The sequence below is a fragment of the Macaca mulatta genome, chromosome 1 (genome assembly GCF_049350105.2).
Source record: "Macaca mulatta isolate MMU2019108-1 chromosome 1, T2T-MMU8v2.0, whole genome shotgun sequence".
Lineage (NCBI taxonomy): Eukaryota > Metazoa > Chordata > Mammalia > Primates > Cercopithecidae > Macaca > Macaca mulatta.
The window spans coordinates 40,735,484-40,757,999 of record NC_133406.1 but is presented as its reverse complement, the minus strand read 5'-3'; the positions used below and the strand labels follow the sequence as shown (position 1 = coordinate 40,757,999).

Below are 22,516 nucleotides of genomic sequence, written 5' to 3'. Positions count from 1 at the left end.
GAGGCAACATAGATATAGTGCATATGGGAATAAAGGGTTGAAGGCATCCTTGAAAAGGACTCTCAGTTAAGATTTAAAATGCATATGTCTCTACATTTATTTAGATCTTTGATTTTTTCATCAGTATCTTATAGTTTTTAACGTATAAGCCCTATATATGTTTTATTATATTTATACCTAAGTATTTCATTTGATTGATTAACATTTGCTTTGTATTTTTATTTTGATTTCCATTTGTTTGTTGCTAGCATATGGAAATACAATTAATTTTCTTATGTTGATCTTGTAACTTATGACCTTGTGATGTTATGAACTTATGAACTCACTTATTAGCTGCTGGAGTTTCCTTGTAAATTTTTTGGGATTTCTAGGTAGATCATCAAGTCATCTACAAATAGAGACAGGTTTTTTATTTTCCTTTTTTTTTTATCTGTATGGCTTTTATTTCCTTTTCTTGTCTCATGGTGTGCACTAGAACTTCTGGTTGAATAACAGCAATAAGAGCAGACGTCCTTCCCTGTTCTTGATTTTAGGGAGAAGGCATTCAATCTTTCACCACTAAGTATGATGTTAGTTGCAGGTTTTTGCAGATGCTTTTTGTCAAGTCGAGGAAGTTTCTTTCTATTCCTATTATACTGAGAGTTTTTGTCATGAGTGAATGTTGAATTTTGTCAAACGCGTTTTCTGTATCAATTGATAGGATCATGAGATTTTTCTTTAGCTTGCTGGTGGATTACATTGAATGATTTTTCAAATACTGAAAAAACAGCCTTGTATCCCTGGAATATATACCACTTAGTCACAGTGTATAATTCTTTCTATATATAGCTGGATTCTATTTGCTAACATTTGTTAAGGATTTTTGAGTATTCAATCATAAAGGATATTGGTCTGTAGTTTCTTCTTTGTACTATCTTTGCCTGGTTTTGATATCAGGGTAATACTGGCTTTATAAAATAAATCGAAAAGTGTTCTTTCCTAGGCCGGGCATGGCGGCTCACGCCTATAATCCCAGCACTTTGGGAGGCCAAGGTGGGCGGATCACCTGAGGTCGGAAGTTCGAGACCAACCTGACCAACATGGAGAAACCTCGTCTCTACTAAAAATACAAAATTAGCCGGGCATAGTGGCACATCCCTGTAATCCCAGCTACTCGGGAGGCTGAGGCAGGAGAATCGCTTGAACCCAGGAGGCAGAGGTTGCAGTGAGCAGAGATCACGCCATTGCACTCCAGCCTGGGCAACAAGAGCTAAACTCCGTCTCAAAAAAGAAAAAGAAAAAGAAAAAGAGTTCCTTCCTTTTCTACTTTCTTGAAGAGTTTATGTAGACTTGGTTTTAGTTCTTTATAAGTTTGGTGGAATTCTCCAGTAAAACCACCTAGCACTATGCACTTTTACTTTTGTAATTTGATTTGATCCTCATAACAACTTTGCAAAGGAGACATTTTACAGAAACAGTTTCCAGGTCCCTTGGACTGCACTGGATGCATAGTGACATTAGTGAGGTGGCCGGGCAATAAGTCCAGAGCAGGAGGATGTTGGGCAGGGCAGGCATGCTAGACGTGGGGTAGGGTAGAGCTGGGTTTGAATGAAGTGCTTGGGAAGTGAAGAGTTAGGAGAAGGCACTATTTGGAGAACAGGGAGAGTAAAGAAGGTCTGGTTTATTGCAGCAGAGGGTCTGTGACTGCCAAAGGCCAGATAGAAATGACCCCAAGGAGGACTGGAGTGTGAAGGCCCAAGAGAAACAGGGAGAGGCTGTGCAGTTTCTTCAAATATCAGAAGAGATTGTTGCAAGGCCTTTAATTTGACCTCAGAATAAAATCTGAAAACAAGTGAAGTACTACAACTCTTTTAAAAAGCAAATGTGGGACCGGGTACGGTGGCTCATGCCTGTAATCCCAGCACTTTGGGAGGCTGAGGAGATCAGGTCACCTGAGGTCGGAAGTTCGAGACCAGCCTGGCCAATATGGTGAAACCCCATCTCTATTAAAAAATTTAAAAATTAGCTGGGTATGGTGATGCACGTCTTTAATCCCAGCTACCTAGGAGGCTGAGGCACAAGAATCACTTGAACCCAGGAGGCAGAGGTTGCAGTGAGCCAAGATGGTGCCACTGTACTCTAGCCTGGGCAACAGAGCTAGACTCTAGCAAAAAAAAGCAAATGTGGCACACTTATCAGAGTGACCCACTTATCAAAATCCAAATAATGCCAAATGCTGGTAATAAGTTGGAGCAACAGAAAGTCTCATTCATTCCTGGTGGGAATATAAAATGGCACAACCACTTTGGAAGACAATTTGAGAGCTTCTTAAAAAGCTAAACATAATCTTACCATGTGATTCATATGGCTCCTTGTGTAGATTCCCCAACCTATGTCTACACAAAAACCTGCACATGAATGTCATATCAACTTTATTTATAATCACTAAAAACTGGAAGCAGCAAAGATGTTCTTTGGTAAATGAATGGCTAAACTGAGGTACTTCCAGACAATAGACTATCATTCAGTTATTAAAAGAAATGAGCTGTCGGCAGGGCGCGGTGGCTCATGCCTGTAATCCCAGCACTTTGGGAAGCCGAGGCAGGCGGATCACCTGAGGTCAGGAGTTTGAGACCTGTTTGGCCAACATGGTGAAACCCTATCTCTACTAAAAATACAAAAATTAGCTGGGTGTGGTGGCGGGGGCCTGTAATCCCAACTACTCGGGAGGCTGAGGCAGGAGAATCGCTTGAACCTGGGAGGCGGAGGTTGCAGTGAGTTGAGATGGTGCCACTGCACTCCAGCCTAGGAGACAAGAGCGAGACTTCGTCTCAAAAAAAAAAGAAAGAAATGAGCTGTCGAGCTATGAAAAGGCATGGAGGAAGTTTAAATGCATACTGCTTAGTGAAAACAGCAAGTCCAAAGAGGCTACATACTGTATGATTCCAACCATATGGCATTTTGGAAACGTCAAATCTATGGAAATAGTAAACAGATTGGTGGTTGCCAGGGGTTTGGGAAAAGAGGAGGCATGAATGGGTGGAACACTGAATTTTTAGGGACATGAAAATACTGGGTATGATACTATAATGAGGGATACAATTGTCAAAACCCACAGAACTCTACAACACAGAGTAAATCTTAATGTAAACTACGGACTATAGTTAATAATGTGTTAATATCGATTTGTCAAGTATAACAAGTGTGCCACACTAGTGCAAAATTATTAATATAATGGGGGAAACTGTGCATGGAGGGAGGTAAAAAGGTGGGAAGGGTCTAAATATATGGAACTCCATGTGCAATCTCCTCAATTATTCTGTAAATCTAAAACAGTGTTAAAAATAGTCTATTTGTTTTTTAAATCTAAGAAATTTCACATTGAAAGAAAAAGAAGCAGCCAGGTGCCGCGGCTCATGCCTGTAACCCTTGCACTTTGGGAGGCCAGGGCGGGCAGATCACTTGAGGCCGGGAGTTTGAGGCCAGCCTGGCCAACATGTGAAACCTGTCTCTACTAAAAATACAAAAATTATCCAAGCATGGTGGCTCACGCCTGTAATCTCAGCTACTTGGGAGACTGAGGCATAAGAATTGCTTGAACCCAGGAGGTGGAGGTTGCAGTGAGCCAAGATCGTGCCACTGCACTGCAGCCTAAGCAACAGGGTGAGACTTTGTCTCAAAAAACAAAGAAAGAAAGAAAAAGAAGCAAATATGGTGAGATCTTTTTTTCAAGTGTTAAGAAATCCAGCAAAGTCATTCTGAAAACTTGCTTGTAAACTACACAGCCAGCCTTGCTGCCCAGGCTCCCTTCTACTTAAAAATTCCTTCACTATAAACTCCATGCCAGATTTTTCCTCAGTGGGATAAGCTCAAGCCCTACTGACATTTTTTTTTTTTTTTTTTTTTAATTTTTTTTTTAGACGGAGTCTCCCTCTGTTGCCCAGGCTGGAGTGCAGTAGCATGATCTCGGCTCACTGCAATCTCTGCCGTCCGGGTACAAGCAATTCTCCTGCCTCAGCCTCCGGAATAACTGGGATTATGGTGTCTGCCACCACGCCTGGCTAATTTTTGTATTTTTAGTAGAGATGGGGTTTTACCATCTTGGCCAGACTGGTCGTCAACTCCTGACCTCATGACCCACCCGCCTGGGCCTCCCAAAGTGCTGGGATTACAGGTGTGAGCCACACACCCGGCCTCTGTTGACATTCTTAAAAGGAACTTTTTTGGAAGTAAGATAGAACCAGACTTTTCAGCCCCTTCTTAGTTTGCCGAAATTTATTGCGAAAATAAAATTGAGTTTCTCTGATAGATTTGAAAAAGCAATATTGCATACCTTCCAAAGGATAAAAGGCTTTTATCCGGCCAAATTTTTCGTCTCAACCAAGTCTAAGATGATGGTCTTCTGGGTTGATTGCTAATTCTCTGTAATTATCTACAAGGCCCTTTAAATTTGTTTTGGTGGTTTTTCTCTTCTGAATAATTAGATGAGGCAATCAGCACATCTTTCATATTATAAGGAGGCTTTTTTTTTTTTTTTTAAACACTACTCCTCCACGTTATAATTTCTGCAAGTGACAATAGGGGTAAATTCCAATCTGTAGCTCTAACGGCTGCTAATGAGGCGCTTGTTTTAAATCCCTCTGAGCTACACTGGCTCCTCCCACAGAGGACTTTTAAAACTCTGAGTTCTAAATCCTTTTGCTTTGAGGGCTGAAATCTGGTTCTGTAACCTTTTGAATCACCAATGTTTGCTTTGAAAGTTGACATTTTCTATTTAAATGGCAAGAGAGATGGGAAATAAACCTCAGCATTACAGAGCTGAGCATATTGATTTCAATTATCACCTTTAATGCATGCCTTTCTTCTTTATAATGTATGGATTTCTTCTCTTAATTAGAAAGAGCCAGGGATTATCTGCACAAAACTGGAAGGTTTATTGTGATTGGCGGGATTGTCTCCCCTGTCCACGACTCCTATGGAAAACAGGTGGGTTCCTTCCTGTGCCTCTGTCCTCCTTCAACTCCCGCCCTCCCATCCCTGGCCTGATAGTTCCTGGCAGAAAAACTGCCCCAACTCTGTCTCTGCTAAGATTCTTGGAGACACAAAATGCCCAGGTCCATGCATCCATCCTGCTTCCCATCTCAGGACCACAGTTGGACCTGAGTGGATGGGTGTTGAAGCAGCAGCTGGAAAGACCAGCTGTCCATGACCATAGAGCCACTCACAGGCCGGTCAGGACTCATTGAAAGGGGAGCAGGAACACCCACCGGGTGTGGCTTGGTATGGTGGATGCCAGGTTGGCAGCTGGTTATGGGTTGAGCTGCATTGGGCAAGTCTTCTCAGGGTTTTAGGAGAAAATGGCCTATGCCTCATATAGTCTGATTTAAAATTCATTTCCCTGCCCATCCCTCCCTACCACATATTCCGGCAAATCTAGGAGCTCTACCCATCATTCCCCCTTTCTCCCACAGATGCACCTTGGTGGGCTCTGGGAAAACTCACCTAACGAGCCAGACTGAGTCATAAGACAAGGCCACATTTGCTGAGTTAAGTCTCATCTCTGCAGGGCACAGAGGGGCTGCTTTGCAAATGGAGGCTCATCTATCGACCCTGTTGGGGTGGTATACACCACACACCCTTTATTCGTTTCCTTTCCCCACCACCATTCCAGGCCTGCCTGTGGCAAACGGACAAGTAAAGGGGTCACATCCCTCATTCCCTCTCACCACTGGAAAAAGGCTGCACCTTAACAATGGGTGGGCTTGGGCTGGTACCCCAAGGATGTTGTGGGGAACAGAGGGAGTCTCCCAATGATTGCTCTGTTGCTTCCCAGGGCCTCGTGTCAAGCCGGCACCGTCTCATCATGTGTCAGCTGGCCGTCCAGAATTCCGACTGGATCAGGTAGGACTGGCCTGAAGATGCCAGAGGCAGGTGGCCCGGAGACTTACTGGGAGTGAGGTGGGGAAAAAAGAAGAGTTCCAGCAGTAATTTGGATCCTGAAAGGATGGGGAGGCAGGGGCAAGATGCTAGCCTTGTGGAGGCAATACGTAGACCTCCAGGGATACCGGTAACTTTATTTTTGAACCAAACTATGAGGCCCATGAAAGTAAAGAAAGAGCTTGAATGTTGCACCTGTTTTGGCATCTCTGAGTCCTGGCGTGATTCTTGGAGCTTCCAGAAATATCACTGGGTTTTGGGTGAAGCATGACCAGAAAATCAGAAATGCCTCTCACTTTCATTCCCACTAACTTCCATGAACCCTCACTACCTTTCAGGGAATGTTCCCCGGCCTTTGCAATTTCCCATTCCTGAACTCAGGCTGCCTAAGGGCCCCACACTGGCCCCAGGAGAGAGGTGCGAGTCTGCCCTTAACGGCAGCCACACCAAATCACACCCACTAGGTGGCTTTCCTGCTCAATGCCTTTCTGGCCAGATGTGCTGCTAGGAAGGCAACTCCACCCCAACCCCTCCACTGAGCTTGCAGTGTAATTAAAGCAAGCTTCCACTAATTATGCTAATGATGCTCCCCAAAGTTCCTACCATTATAATTTGCATGAGAAGATGATGTTTAAAAAAAATAATGGCATGCCATGTGTGCTGTAATTTCCCCCTCTATGGAAAAATAAGCAGCACCTAGAGGTTTCCATGAAAGGGGCGAAGTGACGGGATGCTGACCTCAGAATGAGGAATGCAGAGAGTTCGCCCGGGAAGAGTAGGGTGGGCGGGAATGAGAGCAGTGAAGGGAAGCGACAGTAATAATTCAGCAGTGATCCTTGCCATTCGTGCACAGTGATTTGTGTGAGAAGCACATGCCCTTTATAGACTTTCTCATCCCCCTAACGACAAAGCTTTGGTAGAGAGACGGCTGCTTTTTCTCAGGTGAGAAACAGGCCCAGAGAAATCAAAGGGTTTGAGCAATGATACATTGATACATCCATAGGGAAGAAAGGATTAGAAATGAAGCCTCTTAACATTGTAACTCCTGATCTTCTGGGGATGCTGAGGACCTTGAATAAGGGTCCAGTGAGGAAATCACTGGGCAGGAGACTGTTACTGCTTGGATGTGCTTAGAAGATTCTGGAATAATTCCCTCATTCATTCAACAACTACTGAGTGCCTACCACCTTCCCTGGGCTGCTTTAGGTTGGAAAATCAGAATCCTGAGAATTGAGATCACTAGGGAGTCTAAGCATTGCCTCTAGAGATGAGGGTTGGCTGAGATGGGGTGCCTAACACTGGGAGCCCAGTTAGCCAGATGAAGTGTTTGTCTCTGGCACAGGTGCGCTCCCGGGCACAGGGCCTGGCTAGGGGGAGCTAGGCTCCGGGCAAACGGCAAGCTGACTCTCTAAGGGTTTTCAGCTAGTGAGATCTCACCTCTGGGCACTTTAGGTGGGGTGGTGGGGTAGGGTCGTGGTGTTAAGGGGATGCACGACTGCTAAGAAAATGTTTGCGAAGGCAGGGCGTGGGGGCTCATGCCTGTAATTCCAGCACTTTGGGAGGCCAAGGTGGGCGGATCACCTGAGGTCAGGAGTTTGAGACCAGCCTGGCCAATGTGGTGAAACCCCTTCTCTACTAAAAATACAAAAATTAACTGGGCATGGCGGCATGTGCCTATAATCCCAGCTACTCGGGAGGCTGAGGCAGGAGAATCGCTTGAACCCAGGAGGTGGAGGTTGCGGTGAGCCGAGATCTCACCACTGCACTCCAGCCTGGGTGACAGAGCGAGACTCCGTCTAAAAAAAAATCATTAAGTTGGCAATTAAGACCCAGTGCTGCCTCAGTCTGGGGCTGGATCCCTGCTTACTTCACAAGCAGTATCTCAGAGGGGCTGGCCATTGCTAGGTCTGCGCCCTCTCATCTGCCTGCCATGCCTCACCTCCACACCCATAAAGCACCTCACTGCAGAGGGAGGCAGGCAAGACTGATTTTCGAGGGCTTGCAGCCTGGCTACCACTTGACAAAGGCCTAGCTCAGCTAATCCTTGTCACAACCTCAAGGGTCCAAAGGAGGGTTTATTTTGTAGGTAATAATAGGAGCAAGATGCTGTACTGAGCATTGTACACATAAAACTTACCAAGCCTTTCTAACAAGACCGTAAGCTCGTTACTGTTGTTATTCCCATTTTACCGATGGGGAAGGTGAGGCACTGGGAGATCACATAACTTTCCCAAAGCCACACAGTTGCAAAGAGCTGAGGCTGGAATTAAACCCAGGCAGACTGGCACCAACATCTCTTCTCATAAGCCTATACCATGCTCTTCTCATTTTACAAAGGAGGAAACTGAAGCTCAGAAAAGTGTTTCACACCTGGGTTTTATCTGATTCAAGATCTAAGCACATGGTATGGCCAGGTCTTCCATGCTTCCTGAGCTATAATCTTTGGAAGGAAACAATAAGGAAAGAGTATGAGAACAGAAACCAAGAGAAATTTCTTTCCGATGATGTTAGGGTGGACCCTTGGGAGTGCTACCAGGACACCTGGCAGACGACCTGCAGCGTGTTGGAACACCACCGGGACCTCATGAAGGTGAGCTGGGCTGAGCCTGGGGATGCATGAACCACCAGGCTGCAGGGGAGGGGCTGGAGCCGCAGAAGTCAGGCAAGGAGAGGAGAGGGTGCTGCTGGCCTCTGACCTGCTTTCAGCCTCTTATTTCTCTGCCTGTTTCGAGAGAGACCAGCCTGTGTATAGCACAAAGAACAATGAATGAGAAACCCCGAGTAGCACCAGGGGCTACTCCCTGTCTTCCACCCTCAGTCTTGACTTCCCATTTGGGACGTTGCTGCTGGGTATGGTAGGCAGCTTTTATCAACTGGGAGCAAGTTCAAGGTGGGATTAAGGAGACCACAGTGACAGGACTTCAGAAAGTGAGGGAGGAGGAGACTGGGCAACGAAAGGCAGGAGAAGAGAGGAGCACTTAGGGGAGGTACAAGCAGCCAAGCCCCGTGCCCTGCCTGTGGGGACCCCATTGGCACGTCACACCTGCCAGTCATTGCACCCCATTCCCACCCATTCCTCCTCACAAGAGCCCCATGGGCAGACGGTGTCTGATGCCTGTTTTATTAGTGCGTGAAAGGGAGCAGAGAGGGGAGACCACATATCTGAGCACACACAGTGAGTGTTTGGTGAACACAGATAGGCGAGAGCTTCTGTATTCCCCACTGGAGCCTGGGGCCTGTGGCCGGGCTGCAGAGACTTCAGGGCTGGTTGCCAGGTTAGAATGGGCTCCATACCAGCCAGCAGCACTGGCCAGAGTGTGCAGGAAGCACCCTTCCCAGATCAATGCCAACCCATCAACGCCACAGTGACAGGACGAAAAGCAATGCCACCGACGGTGAGAAGCCTGACCAACCAAGACAGCAAACAATCAGTTCTGCTCGCCTCCACGGACTCTGCAGCAGAGCCCTCCACAGCCCCAGATAGCATCCACCTGGCACTGCCTTCCTACAGGGAGAGCCTCTGTCCCATCTGTGTCCTTGCTGCCAGAGGGCCTGTCACCATGTCCTTCCTGGGGAGCAGCCCCTGACCACCCCACACTCCACCAGGTGCACAGCCAGGCTTTATTTTAACAGATGTGGAGCTTCAGAGCTCTGTCCTGGGGAGCCAAGGGCAAGTGAGGTAGAGAGGACCAGCTGGCTGTTCTCTGTCTGTTGTTTTCTCCCCCATGCAATTGGAGAAAACTAATTTCCTTTCCCTTTGGCTTTCAGAACCTTTCTCACACATCCTGACCCTTCTGGTCCCCTTCAAAGGAGGCTGACTTGGGGCCACACTGACTTGCTCCTCTGTGCTGGTCTCCACAATAGCAGTAATGAAAGGCACTGTGTAAGAGTGTATCTGTCAGGATAGGCAAAGATGTGCTGTGATGACAAACATCCCTAAAAGCTCAGTGACTTCACACAAGTTTATTTCTCACACTACATGTCACCTGGGAAGTACCCGTGGGCCTGTGCTCTTTCTGGTCACACAGAAGCCTCAGGCTCCACGACAGAAGGGAGGAATGGGGACCCTGCAGGCATTCCTCAGTGCTGGCAATACTGGCTGGAAAGCCTGGCTATCATTTGTTGTCTAAATGCCCAGGCTTCCTGAACTCTACCTGTGTTACTCATGCCCAGGGTATGAGTCTAGGCCAGAGAAGCTCCACCAGGAGCCCCAGCTGTTTCAGCAATGGGCAGAGGCTGTCAAAGAACGTAGGTCACTGCTGGCCCCCCTGCCTTGGAGTAAGAGCTTGGAGCTGCTTCCTAAGAACTCTCAGCCTTCAAACTCCTAGCAAGCATGAGGCAGGTGTTCCCGGCATGCAGAGTAGACCAACCGCAGAGATAGATGCATGACTTAACAGGTGACTTGGGACAACTCTCCAATGTCAAGGCCTCTGAGAACGCAGGAACCCATGGGGGCTGGCGAGGGCAGGATCAGGGAGTGCAGCCAGCCATTTTCTACTTCTCTGAGATAGAACAAGTCAAATGGGACCCACAGTGCAGCAAGAGGAAGAAACTCCTCAGCTACCAGACCAGTCAGGAAACAGGAATGCAGTGTTTTCTTTTCTGCTGGTGAAATAATAATGGAGGCAGACCACCCCTTCCACCCCACCAGCCACAGCTGGGAAAAGAAGCCCACCGAGAGGTGAAAAGATCCCACGGTACCCACCTCAGCTGGCTCCCAGATGTGGTCAGATGTGACCTCCTCCTATCAGGAGTCTTACAAAGGTGACAGGTTACCCCACAGGACAAATGCCTGCCCCTCTAGGGCTGAGAAGGACTCACACACTGCTCTGCCCACAGGATGGCCTGTGGAACAGGTGCCTAGAAGATCACCCCAGCCTTAGGCCTGGGGGTCCCCTGGCAGCAGAATCTGAATCCAGAAAGGGTGGCGTGCAGGAGTGGGTGGTGGGTACCCAGGCAGCTGGCTTTTGGGAATAAAGAAACCTCGAATAAGCAGTGGCCCTTGTGAAGCTAAAGAGATTGGGAATTCATCCTTTGTTTCTCTATTGCCCAACAGCCACTCTCCCCGTCGCCTCGGCCCAGTGGGGTTGCTGGTGGGTCAGCTGTGAGGAATGCTGTCTTATCAGCTCTGTGTTTTCTGCAGCACTGGCGAGGAGTAGCCTGGCAGATAACTCAGGACAATGGATAATGCACACAGAATTTCCGCTTGGCTCTGGCATGTGTATTCACACTGAGCAGGCGAGAGAGTGCTCAGAACCCACCCACCCTGCTTCCCGCAGCACAAACACATCCTGTGCTGCCTGGCACCGCTCTCCCTCTTGCTTGGCTGTGTTACTGACAACTCTGGCCTGAAGAAGCCGCAGGTGGTGATATTGCCTTGTGTTTGTATGACCTTTCCCAAGCTTACAGAGCCCTTTTGCAGACATGATCTCATTTGAGCCCCATGAAACATTTGGGGAGGGCAGATATTCATGTTACACAGAAGGTTCCAGCATCGCCTGCTGCTGACGGAGCTCCTGCCATGTGTCAGGCACCCCACAGGCACTTTGCATATGCTCGCCTGTGCGACCCGACCACAATTGGAAAAGGCGGGTATATGGTTAGACTCCTGAGTTGAGGTTCAGGAGCGATGAAGTAACTGTCCAAGCTCACATAGCTAGGAGGCAGAGCCCAAATTTGGCCCCAGGACCCATTATAACACCACATCTCATGCTTTTCCTACTGAGCTACTCCTGCCAGCCTAGCGACCACGTGATGCAGCTGGGTCTAGAACCATCCCCAGGGCTCTTCCTCAGCTCTGGGTGGCCTCTCCATGATGGACAAGCAGATAACCATTTGGAAATAACTTTGAAATGATTCTCAAAGTCATGTGGCTAATAACACTCTTCTCCCTCTCCCTAGAGGGTGACTGGCTGCATCCTCTCCAATGTCAACACACCTTCCATGACGCCTGTGATCGGACAGCCACAAAACGAGACCCCCCAGCCCATTTACCAGAACAGCAACGTGCCCACCAAGCCCACTGCAGGTAGGGGAACACTGATGTGGGGTACCCAAACCTCAGAATCATGTGGAGGGCTTGTTAAAATAGTGATTGCTGGGATCCATCCAGAACTTGATTCAGTAGGTCTGGGAGGGGAAAGAGGACTTGTATTTTTAACAAGGTGCTGCTGATGCTGCTAGTCCACAGACAATACTTTGAGAACCCTGAATACTGAGCATCAGAGCAAACCAGTCACAATCAGAGAGAGGCAGGTGGTGGTGTGCACTCTTCTCTTGCATTTAAATATAAGCATAGGGCCAGGCCTGGTGGCTCACGCCTGTGATCCCAGCACTTTAGGAAGCTGAGGTGGGTGGATGGCTTGAGCCCAGGAGTTTGAGAGTAGCCTGGGCAACATGATGAAACCCCACCTCTACCAAATAATAATAATAATAACAACAACAAAAATTAACCAGGCATGGTGGCACATGCCTGTAGTCCCAGCTACTCAGACGGCTGAGGTGGGAGGATCTCTTGAGCCCAGGAGGCAGAGGTTGCAGGGAGTGGGGGATTGTGCCACTGCACTCTAGGCTGGGAGACAGAGTGAGACCCTGTCTCAAAAACATACATGAGGCCGGGCGCGGTGGCTCAAGCCTGTAATCCCAGCACTTTGGGAGGCCGAGACGGGCGGATCACGAGGTCAGGAGATCGAGACCATCCTGGCTAACACGGTGAAACCCCGTCTCTACTAAAAAATACAAAAAAAACTAGCCGGGCGAGGTGGCGGGCGCCTGTAGTCCCAGCTACTCGGGAGGCTGAGGCAGGAGAATGGCGTGAACCCGGGAGGCGGAGCTTGCAGTGAGCTGAGATCCGGCCACTGCACTCCAGCCTGGGCGACAGAGCGAGACTCCGTGTCAAAAAAAAAAAAAAAAAAAAAAAAAAAAAAAAAAACATACATGAATTTTAAGAAATAATTGTGTTAACTGGGAATTGAATGTACAAAATGGAGCATTTTTCTCTGCCTCTTCTAGGGAGGTTAAGGATCTTGCCCAGGGTCACACAGTGAGGAAGAAGCAGGGCCATGAGTCACACCCAGGCGGTCTGCACCCAGAATCCCCACACTCTTAGCCACCAATCCAGTGACAGAGAGCACCAACACATACCCCAGACCTAGGACTATGTGCCCAAATGATGCTCGTGCTTTACCTGCGTTCTTATTTAATGCAGTAGTACTGTGATATAGACACTATGTTCTCATTTCAAATAAAAAACAGATTCAGAGAAGAAAAGTGATTTGCTGATTTGTCACACAGCTCAAAAGTAGAAGAGCTAGAATTCATATTCAGTACTGGCAGGCTCCGAGGTCCATGCTCTGAAATTTTCTTCCAAGCCAACTCCAAGAGACAGATTCTGATATTACTTTTCAAGCCTTGAGACCATAAGCTATTATATTATTGGTCTATTATAAACAGGGTAATTCACAAAGAAGAGTCAGAATTTCACAGTTTGCATACAGCTACATGTGGGGGGCTCAGAAAATTTTGCTGGCTTGGAGCCCGGAGGGATAATTGAAAACCAGATCCCTCTCAGCCAAATAGGATGTCTGATGATTCTAAAGACCATCTGCATGGGAAGGAACGCCTTAGCCCTGCAGAAATGGTTCCAAACATGTACTTTGCTGAGTCTCCTTGGATGTGGGTGTAGCTGTCCAGTGGGAGGAGCAGCTAAGGATAGGCTTGGGACAAACCTGGGGAAGAAATGTTCATGATATAGAAAATGAAAGAAGCCAGCCGCCTATATGGCCTTTAAATGGAAAATCTGATCCAATTTATGTAGACATACCTGCATAATACACATTTAAAACATGAAAGAAAATAAATAATATACCAACAGGTTGGCAGTAGTTATATCTTGGGGTGGGATTATGAGTGCCTTAAGTTTTCCTCTTTATGTATTTCCCTCTTCTATATTTTCCAAGTTTCCAACAATGAAATAAACATAACCAGAAAATGGCTTCCAGTCTAGGGCTCACAATGTGTGTGCCTCAGACTGTGAATGAGAAGAAGAAATTTGTGCTGTCATATTTCTGTTCTTTCTCTCTACCCTCCTGCTACCTCCTGCTCCCCACTCCTGCCCCATCCATGCACCCTGATGTTTACAGTGGCCCCAATGGCGGGCCGACATGAGTGCCAGTTGTGAGTGGTTCTCTCCCACTCTGTCCCTGTCTGTCTTGCTCTCTCCCATAGCCAAGATCTTGGGGAAGGTGGGAGAAAGCCTCAGCCGGATCTGCTGTGTCCGCCCACCGGTGGAGCGTTTCACCTTTGTAGGTGAGGAACTAAGGAACTTGATTCCCAGTCCTGTCTCTTTTCTTTCTCTCCTCCCTTCATTGCTTCCGCAAAGATCCTCAAGCACATTCCCCCCACCGCAAATTCCTGTGACTGTGTGTGTGCACATACTTGTGCACACCGTATTACCCCACACAGGCATTGCACACACAAGAGCACATCAAAGACTCAGTCTTCCTCAGCTTCCTGCAGGCGCTTGCTACATTCCACCATGTGAAAAAGTTCTGCACCCCGAGTGTGCTTGTACTTTAAACCAGGTAATCCCTGAGAGCCGGCCACCTCTTGTGACCCCAAAAGCCATCTCTGTAGGTTGTAAGGATGTTGCTCTTGTGGCCAGCTCACTCAAATACAGAAACAAACAGAAGGCGCTCAGCATGAGCATGTGTGTGTTCATCATTGACTCCCCAGTCAGGCTATCTCATTCTGAAAGCCCCAGCAATGTGAAGTGCCGCTCCTGGAGCGGGAGGAGAGCTTCCTGTCCATTTTATGCCTGACTGTGCTCTCTATTCACCCTCCTCAGGTGTCACTTGTGCAGGGTGGCACACCACCCCCTTACTTGCACCCACCCCACCCCATCCCAGTAACTCCTGCTGAGGCCCTCAGGCAGACTGTGTGTTGGGTACAAGGAAGCCGGTTCCCTAATGCCCTTCTTTCCTTCTTTCTTCCTTAGATGAGAATGCCAATCTGGGCACGGTGATGCGGTATGAAGAGATCGGTGAGTGGGACTGTGAAAGTGGGGAAAATGGGGACATTTGGAGCCCCCTGCCTTCATGACAGGCAACATGGGGAACAGAGAGGCTTGAAAACATGGGACTGTTTTGCAGCAGGGTCTCCTCTCGGAAGACGGATCGTTCCCAGGCTAAGATTGCATTCATAGTTAGCTCCCTTTAACATCTCTCAACTGGACTCCGGCCAGCTCCCAAGAGATAGGACTGGATCATTTGGTGATTTTTCCTTCAGAGCCTCTCCTTCCTCTAAAAAACATGAAACTTGAGCTTTGGCACCAGTTGGAAAGACCCTTCTTCTGAGCACAGACACTGCACACAAATGAGGCGGAAGAGCACCCCCGCCTTCCTCATTCAGTGCGTGAAGATGAAGAAATAGAGAGGGGACTGAAAGCCACCTCCACACCTCCCTTGCAGCCTTGGGCAGAGGCTAAGGCACTTCACTGTGTGTGAGGGCTGTCTGCCCAACCCAATCCCAGAGCAGGCCAGGGCGGGCCCGAGCCAGTGGAGGGCGGTTACACAGCTGTCAGGGTGGGAAGGCGTTGATGACCCCTACAAGCAAGTTGAGAAGCAGATAGGAACACTGAAATCTTCCCAGGGTTTCAGAATGGGTGAGAGACACAAGTGGGAGACGCTGGGGAAAGGGCAGGGAGACACCATAATAGAACTGGAGCTGGCACAGGTACCAGGGTAGAAGAAGGGTCAGTGATATCAGGAATGCCTGGAGCTCTAGGGCAAGACAGCCTGGTGTCCACACCCTCGATCTTCAACTTCCAGCTGAAAAGATCCTCCAAGCATCCCCTCCCGGTACTTTTCTGTCCAAGAACTGGAAGTCAGGGCTCCCGCTGCAATCCTGAGAGGCAGGGTTTGTCCTGAGCACTTGGTTCTTCCTGCAGACCCGGCAGATGTGATGTCATTTCAAGGGGCTTCTCTGGGTCTCATCCTCTCGCCTGAGGTGCAGTGGTGTCCCTGAATCGGCTCAGTTGGTTTCCTACAACTATTTGTAAAGTTTTCAGGAATTTTGTGAACCAGTTTTAAATACAGGCATTACTAAAAATTAAGTTACATTAACTTAAAATTAAATTGAATTAAAAACAAAAGGAATGAAGACTCAAAACTCCTCACTTCTTAATTATTTTACTATATTTTAATATCCTTTATTGACCAGCAGGTACTCTCTGAAGGCCACAGGAAGGAGCACCCGCCTTCCTGCTTGCTCCCCAAAACAGGCAGGAGCATTTGGCTCTAGGTTCTGTAGCCCCAGAACACCCAACAGGCAAGGATGGGAGTGAAGGTGCCGGGACTGGGCTGAAAGCTCCCGCACTCCACTTCCCTGCAGTTCCAGCCTGGCCATCACCTGCTGCCTTCCCACGCAGTCTCTTGGCCGGCAGAGCTCAGAGCAGCCTTAGGACTTCTCATTGTATTCCAATGTGTATTTCTCTTTCCTTAGTCCAGAGATGTATTGTGGCAAGCTTGAACCGTGGCCTTGCTTGTCTTCCCAGTGCCCGGGGCAGGTGGATCGGGCTTTCCCCACCCTGACTCAAGGAGTCCCCTCTGGGAGAGGTCAGTGGTGATCAATGTTGCACAGCATACTGCTGTGTTCACTTCCAGTAGCTCATGGCTACCTTGGGAGGGGCAGGGGCCTCTGCTTACTCTTCTTGCTCCATAGCAGCTCTGGAGTTATGGTGAGACAGCCGCCAGGGTCCAAAAATGCAGCTGGGGAGTGACCGACCTCTCACCTCTGGTTTCCCTGAGGCTCTGCCTGTCCCCTTCCACATCCCTGTGCTCGCTGAGAGGGAGGGTCTACCGTGATGGAGAAGGGACCGTGGGGGTAGAGAATGGAGAACACCTAGGTTCCGAGAAAGGACAGCTCAACAGCCACAGCTGTCAGATTGGGCTCAGGTCCTGGCATGGTCCAGGTGGTGGCTGCGTGCAGTGGAAACTGGGATGGGCTGCAGGGCTCGGGCTTCACATAGCCCGGATTCCTGGGAGGGGAGTGTGGACAGACAGCGTGCATTCTGGCTCGTGGCCCTGAATCAGGGTGACCTGGGGAAGGAGACGGGCCCAAAGAAACTGGAAGGGAGCTATGCTGCCTCCCGACTCCTGCACTGGGTAAGGCCCTGGGGCTCACATGTCCCCCTTTTTGATATTTCCTTGCACACTAAATGAGGAGGAAAAGCGATTTTCTCCTAGTTCCATTAGCACCTGTTGACCCTATTTACATGCTTCTAACAACTGACTGCTCCTCCAGGGCTGCCCTAGGCCACAGGCTGGTGGGCTGGAAACTTGCCTTAGCCTCATACGACTAACTGGGAGAAGTCACTGCTGCCCTCCAGTGGCCACACGTGGGATCTCAAGCCCTGCTGGGGCCGCTTGTCTGTGACTTAAATGTTTGCACTGGTCCTGCAAGAAAAGGTGCAGAGACCCCACTCTTGAACTCTTTGTGCTTTGGCTTAAAAAATAAAAGTCTCATATTATATTTGATTGGGATAGTGCGTCCCTGGCTTGAGAATAGGAAAGAGATTTATTTTCATGCCTGTGTAAGCAGGGATTTTTAACCTTGGCACTGACATTTGGGAACAGATTGTAGGATGTTTAGCAGCACTCCTAGCCTCCACCCACTAGATGCCAGTAGCATGCCACCCTCCCCCTCCAGTCCTGACATCCAAAAATGTCCAGACATTGCCCAATGTCCCCTGGCAATTGCAAAATTGCCCTCAGTTGAGAACTACTGATGTAGTGAAAGCTGAGGGCCAGCACATTCCCTGTTGATGTGACCATCTAATTCAGGGCTGTCCAATCTTTTGGGTTCCCTGGGCAACACTGGAAGAGGAAGAATTATCTTGGACCACACATAAAATACACTAACACTAGCAATAGCTTATGAGCAAAAAAAAAAAAAAAAAAAAATTGCCAAAAAAAAAAAATCTCATAATGTTTTAAGAAAGTTTACATGTTGGGTGTAGTGGCTCATACCTGTAATCCCAGCACTTTGGGAGGCTACAGTGGGCAGATCACTTGAGGTCCGGAGTTCGAGACCTGCCTGGCCAACATGGTGAAACCTCCTCTCTACTAAAAATACAAAAATTAGCCAGGTGTGGTAGCGGGCACCTGTAATCCCAGCTACTTGGGAGGCTGAGGCAAGAGAATTGCTTGAACCTGAAAGGTGGAGGTTGCAGTGAGCCAAGATCATGCCACTGCACTCCAGCCTGGGTGACAGAGGGAGACTTTGTCTCCAAAAAAAGAAAAAAAAAAAAAAGAAAGTTTACAAATTTATGTTAGACTGCATTCAAAGCCACCCTGGGCCGCATGTGGCCTACGAGCCATGGGTTGGACAAGCTTGATCTAACTGAATGCATAGGCAGTCAGAATTACAGAGACGTGCCCTTTCAACAAAGAACTGACCTAGAACCCTGGGTGGCTCCAAGTGGGCCTGAGGAACAACAGAATCCCGGAAATAAGCCCCGTCTGCAATACCAAGCGTGGTTCCTCTCCACAGTTGGGGAGTTGGGCCAGAAATCCTATGGCGCAACACAGAGGAGCCACTGACTCAGGCAAACATTTCCCCCAGTGGCCCCTGCTGCAAGAGCAGAGGCCACAATAGCCACCACATGCCTCCCAGATTGCCCGGAAGGCAGCCTGCAGGACCTCTGCTGTCAGCTCATCTGTTGCCTCATCCATTCAACATGTCTGAGCACCTACTGTATGCCAGTGACTCTGCCAGACCCTGGGGCTGTAAAGATAAAGCACAATCCCTGCACACAAACAGATCATTAGACTAAGGTATGATAGACAGGAGAGAAGACAGGAGGCAGGAATATTTCATAGTTACAATCCAGTCCTCAGTGGGACTCCCTGAGGTGGGAAGGCTGCCCTGACCCTGGGACCATGAGATGCTGGCATTGCCCACCATTGGCCCAGTAGCCTCTCCCCTGCTTTAGGAGTCCCACCTAGAGACTCCACAGCAGGGGACAGCTGACCACCTGAAAGCCCCCATCAGGCCCCAGAATTAGCTACAGGGTCTAAGGCAGGCAGGGCTGCCCGCAGCTTCTTCGTCTCTCGCCTGGGCCTCGGGGCTCCGGGGCCTGTGCCGGTAGCTGTCTCTGGAAGGCTGGTGGTACCCTCAGTGCAGAGCTGCCTCACTGTTTCAGACAAGATGCCCAACAGCCTCGGCCTCTCGATGGGAGCGACTGCAACGCCTGGGAGCCACGCTATGCTCCACCTTGAGCCACATCCTGGGCGAGGACTCTCCTCATGGTGTTCTCAGAATGTTGTTCCCCACTGCCCAGTTTTAATAAGTGAGTCAGTTTGCTGCCTCTTTTAAACAACAATGGGCCTCACTGGGATAATTCAGAGTGAGCTTAATGAGGGAAGAAACACAACTGACAAGCAGGAAGTGTGCCTGGGTGCCAGGAAAAGTATGAGCACTGGGAGGGGCCTCAGCCTTGCTTCTCAAGCCATTTGCTGGGGATAGTGGCCATGTGGCACATTTTATACACTCATCTACCTCAAGGTACATTCAATGTCCCCTCACACCCCCTCCCATGTCAGGGAGACAAACCCCAGACAACGCACAGAAACAGAGAATCCAAACTCCGTTGACGTTTGAGCTTGACAGGGAGCAAGAGAGTACCTCAGACCTTAGACAAGATGCGTAGCTGGCTCAGCCACTGTTACGAAAACGATCATAAGCCATCCTGGCTTAGCCCTCAAAGGTCCATGTCCTGGGAAAGCCAGGGCAGTCGATCACCCCCTGTGCCCTACTCTCCTTGCATGAATAATTCCTCCCACAGGGGAGGAAGGTGGTCTGGAAATGAGCCCGAGGGAGAGGTGAGCAGGAGTTTCTGCACTGCACACACTCAGGGGCAGGGGCACCTGGGAGAACTGGGTCCCACAGCCCCAGAGGTGGGAGAGTTACGTATTCACCAGGGGAAGAAGGCTGAGGGTTTAATACTTCCCAGGCCTCCACTTACTCCCTTTGCAAACTTTGCTCCCCTTCCTCAGAGCTGCGGATCCTGCTGCTGTGTGGTAGTGACCTGCTGGAGTCCTTCTGCATCCCGGGGCTCTGGAACGAGGCAGATGTGAGTAGCAAGGTTATCGCCTGGCACCCAGCTGGGACTGGCAGGGATGGGAAGGGTACATTTGATTTTGGCCTCTTGTCTTCACTTCTTCTGAACTCCTAAGAGGGCAGTCCATTCATATCACTATGGTAGAAAATTCTCACCTACCCCCAAGCTTTATCTCCTACTGCATTTTTACAGTTACTCCTCCTCAAGCTTGCTCCAGTAAAGCCCCTGGGAAAAAAGCAAGCTGAGTCATGCAGTATCTGGCTCCAAATAGTGCTGGGGTATTCATGTGTTGCAGGTGAGGAGAAGGAAGGGAGAAAAAAAAAATCTTTGCCCTTTTGAGATTATTGTGTGTTTTGTTTTCCTTTGATTCCTTTTGAAGAGGTGGTAAATACCACCCTGGAATCCCCTCAAAAAGGGAAAATTGGTCCAGAGGGGAGAAGTTCATGGCAAGAGGTCAGCAGGATCCTTGGCAATTGACTTGGCATTGAGGGAACCAGGAGGTTAAACTTACACCACTCAGGAGCTCAATGACACCTTTCGTTGCCAGGTCTGACTGTGATGATCTCAAACCAGCTCACCCATAAATGACTCACTCTTCACACATACATTCATTCTTATCCCTTCATTAATTCATTCATCTGGTAGCCTAAGCTAATGCTAGCTCCCAAACCCATAGCTGTATGCACATTGAATTCCCAAGGCAACAATTCTAGACGTAGTGCTTTTTGATTAACTTGCTATGTGACTCTGGACCTGCCTCAGTTTGTTGTTGTTGTTGTTGTTTTAATCTATGAAATCTATAGAATGTTATCTACAGCGTTCTGAGATTTTAAAGAAACGTTGTACCACACAATCCTTGTCCCCAAGTAATATGTGGCATGACATACACATATGAAATATTTTCGTGTACATTTGTGTGTCTCTGGACAGAGATAGAGAGTCAGGACAGAGGCAGGACAGGGTCAGGCTCAAGAATCGAGTTCTACTCCAACACAACTCATGACAAAATATATTGCTTTTTTTTTTACTTGTTTTTGAGACAGAGTCACTCTGTCGCCCAGGCTGGAGTGCAGTGGTGTGATCTCGGCTCACTGCAACCTCCGCCCCCCAGGTTCAAGCGATTCTTCTACCTCAGCCTCCCAGGCACCTGGAATTACAGGCACTTGCCACCATGCCCAGCTAACTTTTGTATTTTTAGTAGAGACGGGGTTTTGCCATGTTGGCCAGGCTGGTCTTGAACCCCTGACCTCAGGTGGTCTGCCTGCCTCGGCCTCCCAAAGTGCTGGGATTACAGGCGTGAGCCACTGTTCCCTGCCAACAAAATATATTCTGAGCTTCAGTTTTTTGCATCCCTGAAATGAGCCTAATAAGAGTGCCTACATCCCCTGGGTTTGGAAGGCTTAAATGGTATTGTGTTTTGAAAGTGCCTAGCCCCTGCACCTGACACACAGTCAAGCTCAGCAAAGCTAATAAGTGAATTTACCTAGACACACAGATACACGTGTACAAAGCTATGCAGGGTGAAGGGCATAAATGCTAACATGCTGTGGGATAACCAAGATGGGAGGGAAAGTTTCCAGGAAGTAAAGTCTACTGTGTGAAATATACAGTCCTCTCCACCCTGGAACCATTTCCTACCTCCTTTCAGGTAGGAGATTTTAAACCTCCTTTCAGTTCTAAATTATGTGGCTTAATTAGCTTTTGCTTTCCTCGATAATTCACAAGGAGCTGTGAAAGTCAAAAGTAATGTGGCAAAGTTCTGTACAAGAGCTCATCAAAGCTCTTTCAAGAATCCAGGCAAATCTGGGCAATCACCTGGGGCCCCATTTTATTGCGGAGGCCTGGGCCGTCCTGGAGGAATTTAGAGAGACAAGGTCAGCAGCTGTGGCACAGCCTGGAGTGCTGTGGAGCAGGAATCCCTGAGGGCTATTACTAAGTGTGATGGGTGAGGAACCTCCTCTCAGGGGCAGACCCAGGCTTCCTGGAGCCTGAAACTTACACAATTCGGGGCCTTGCTGCAGGCCAATCCCTCTCTGCTCCTCCCAGTTAGATTGCTGACTTAGATTGCAGGTCCTCTAACTTCTCTCCAAAACGGCTGGTCTTGGTGTTGTCAGATACCAACATTATAGGACCAGGGAGAAGAGCCCCAGGTCTCTCCTTTTCTGGTTGGTCCCTGGTGCTGAGACCAGGGTTGGTTGGTTTAGACAGAAAATCTGAGAAACCAGTAGCTGTTGATTTACCAGGGATGTGACAGCAGAGGTGGAGTGAACTCATTGGGTCAAATACGTTCCCACTTGACCACTTGGCAAGTCCCAGCCCCAACCCTCTTCCCTTTCTGGATTCCCCAGGGAGATCATAGAATTTCTGTCCCACCTGGGTGGTTGTGGAAAAAGGGGAGGGATTCTCCCATCCCATTTCCAATCACCATCTGAGATGGATGACTTTGGAACATCCCCTGGAAGCCAGGGACGGATGAGATAA

At 48.7% G+C, this 22,516-nt stretch overlaps 1 protein-coding gene across 2 annotated transcripts in view; it reads left to right on the top strand.

Moving 5' to 3' along the window:
- Positions 1–22,516, top strand: part of NMNAT2 (nicotinamide nucleotide adenylyltransferase 2) — a 175,864-nt gene that overhangs the window by 126,403 nt on the left and 26,945 nt on the right. For both annotated transcript variants that reach the window (XM_015122174.3, XM_078001201.1), the window contains exons 2-8: positions 4,877–4,965; positions 5,813–5,880; positions 8,428–8,506; positions 11,818–11,944; positions 14,143–14,223; positions 14,912–14,956; positions 19,971–20,047. In XM_015122174.3, coding sequence (XP_014977660.1) covers positions 4,877–4,965; positions 5,813–5,880; positions 8,428–8,506; positions 11,818–11,944; positions 14,143–14,223; positions 14,912–14,956; positions 19,971–20,047 — 566 coding nt within the window. The remainder of the gene's footprint in view (positions 1–4,876; positions 4,966–5,812; positions 5,881–8,427; positions 8,507–11,817; positions 11,945–14,142; positions 14,224–14,911; positions 14,957–19,970; positions 20,048–22,516) is intronic.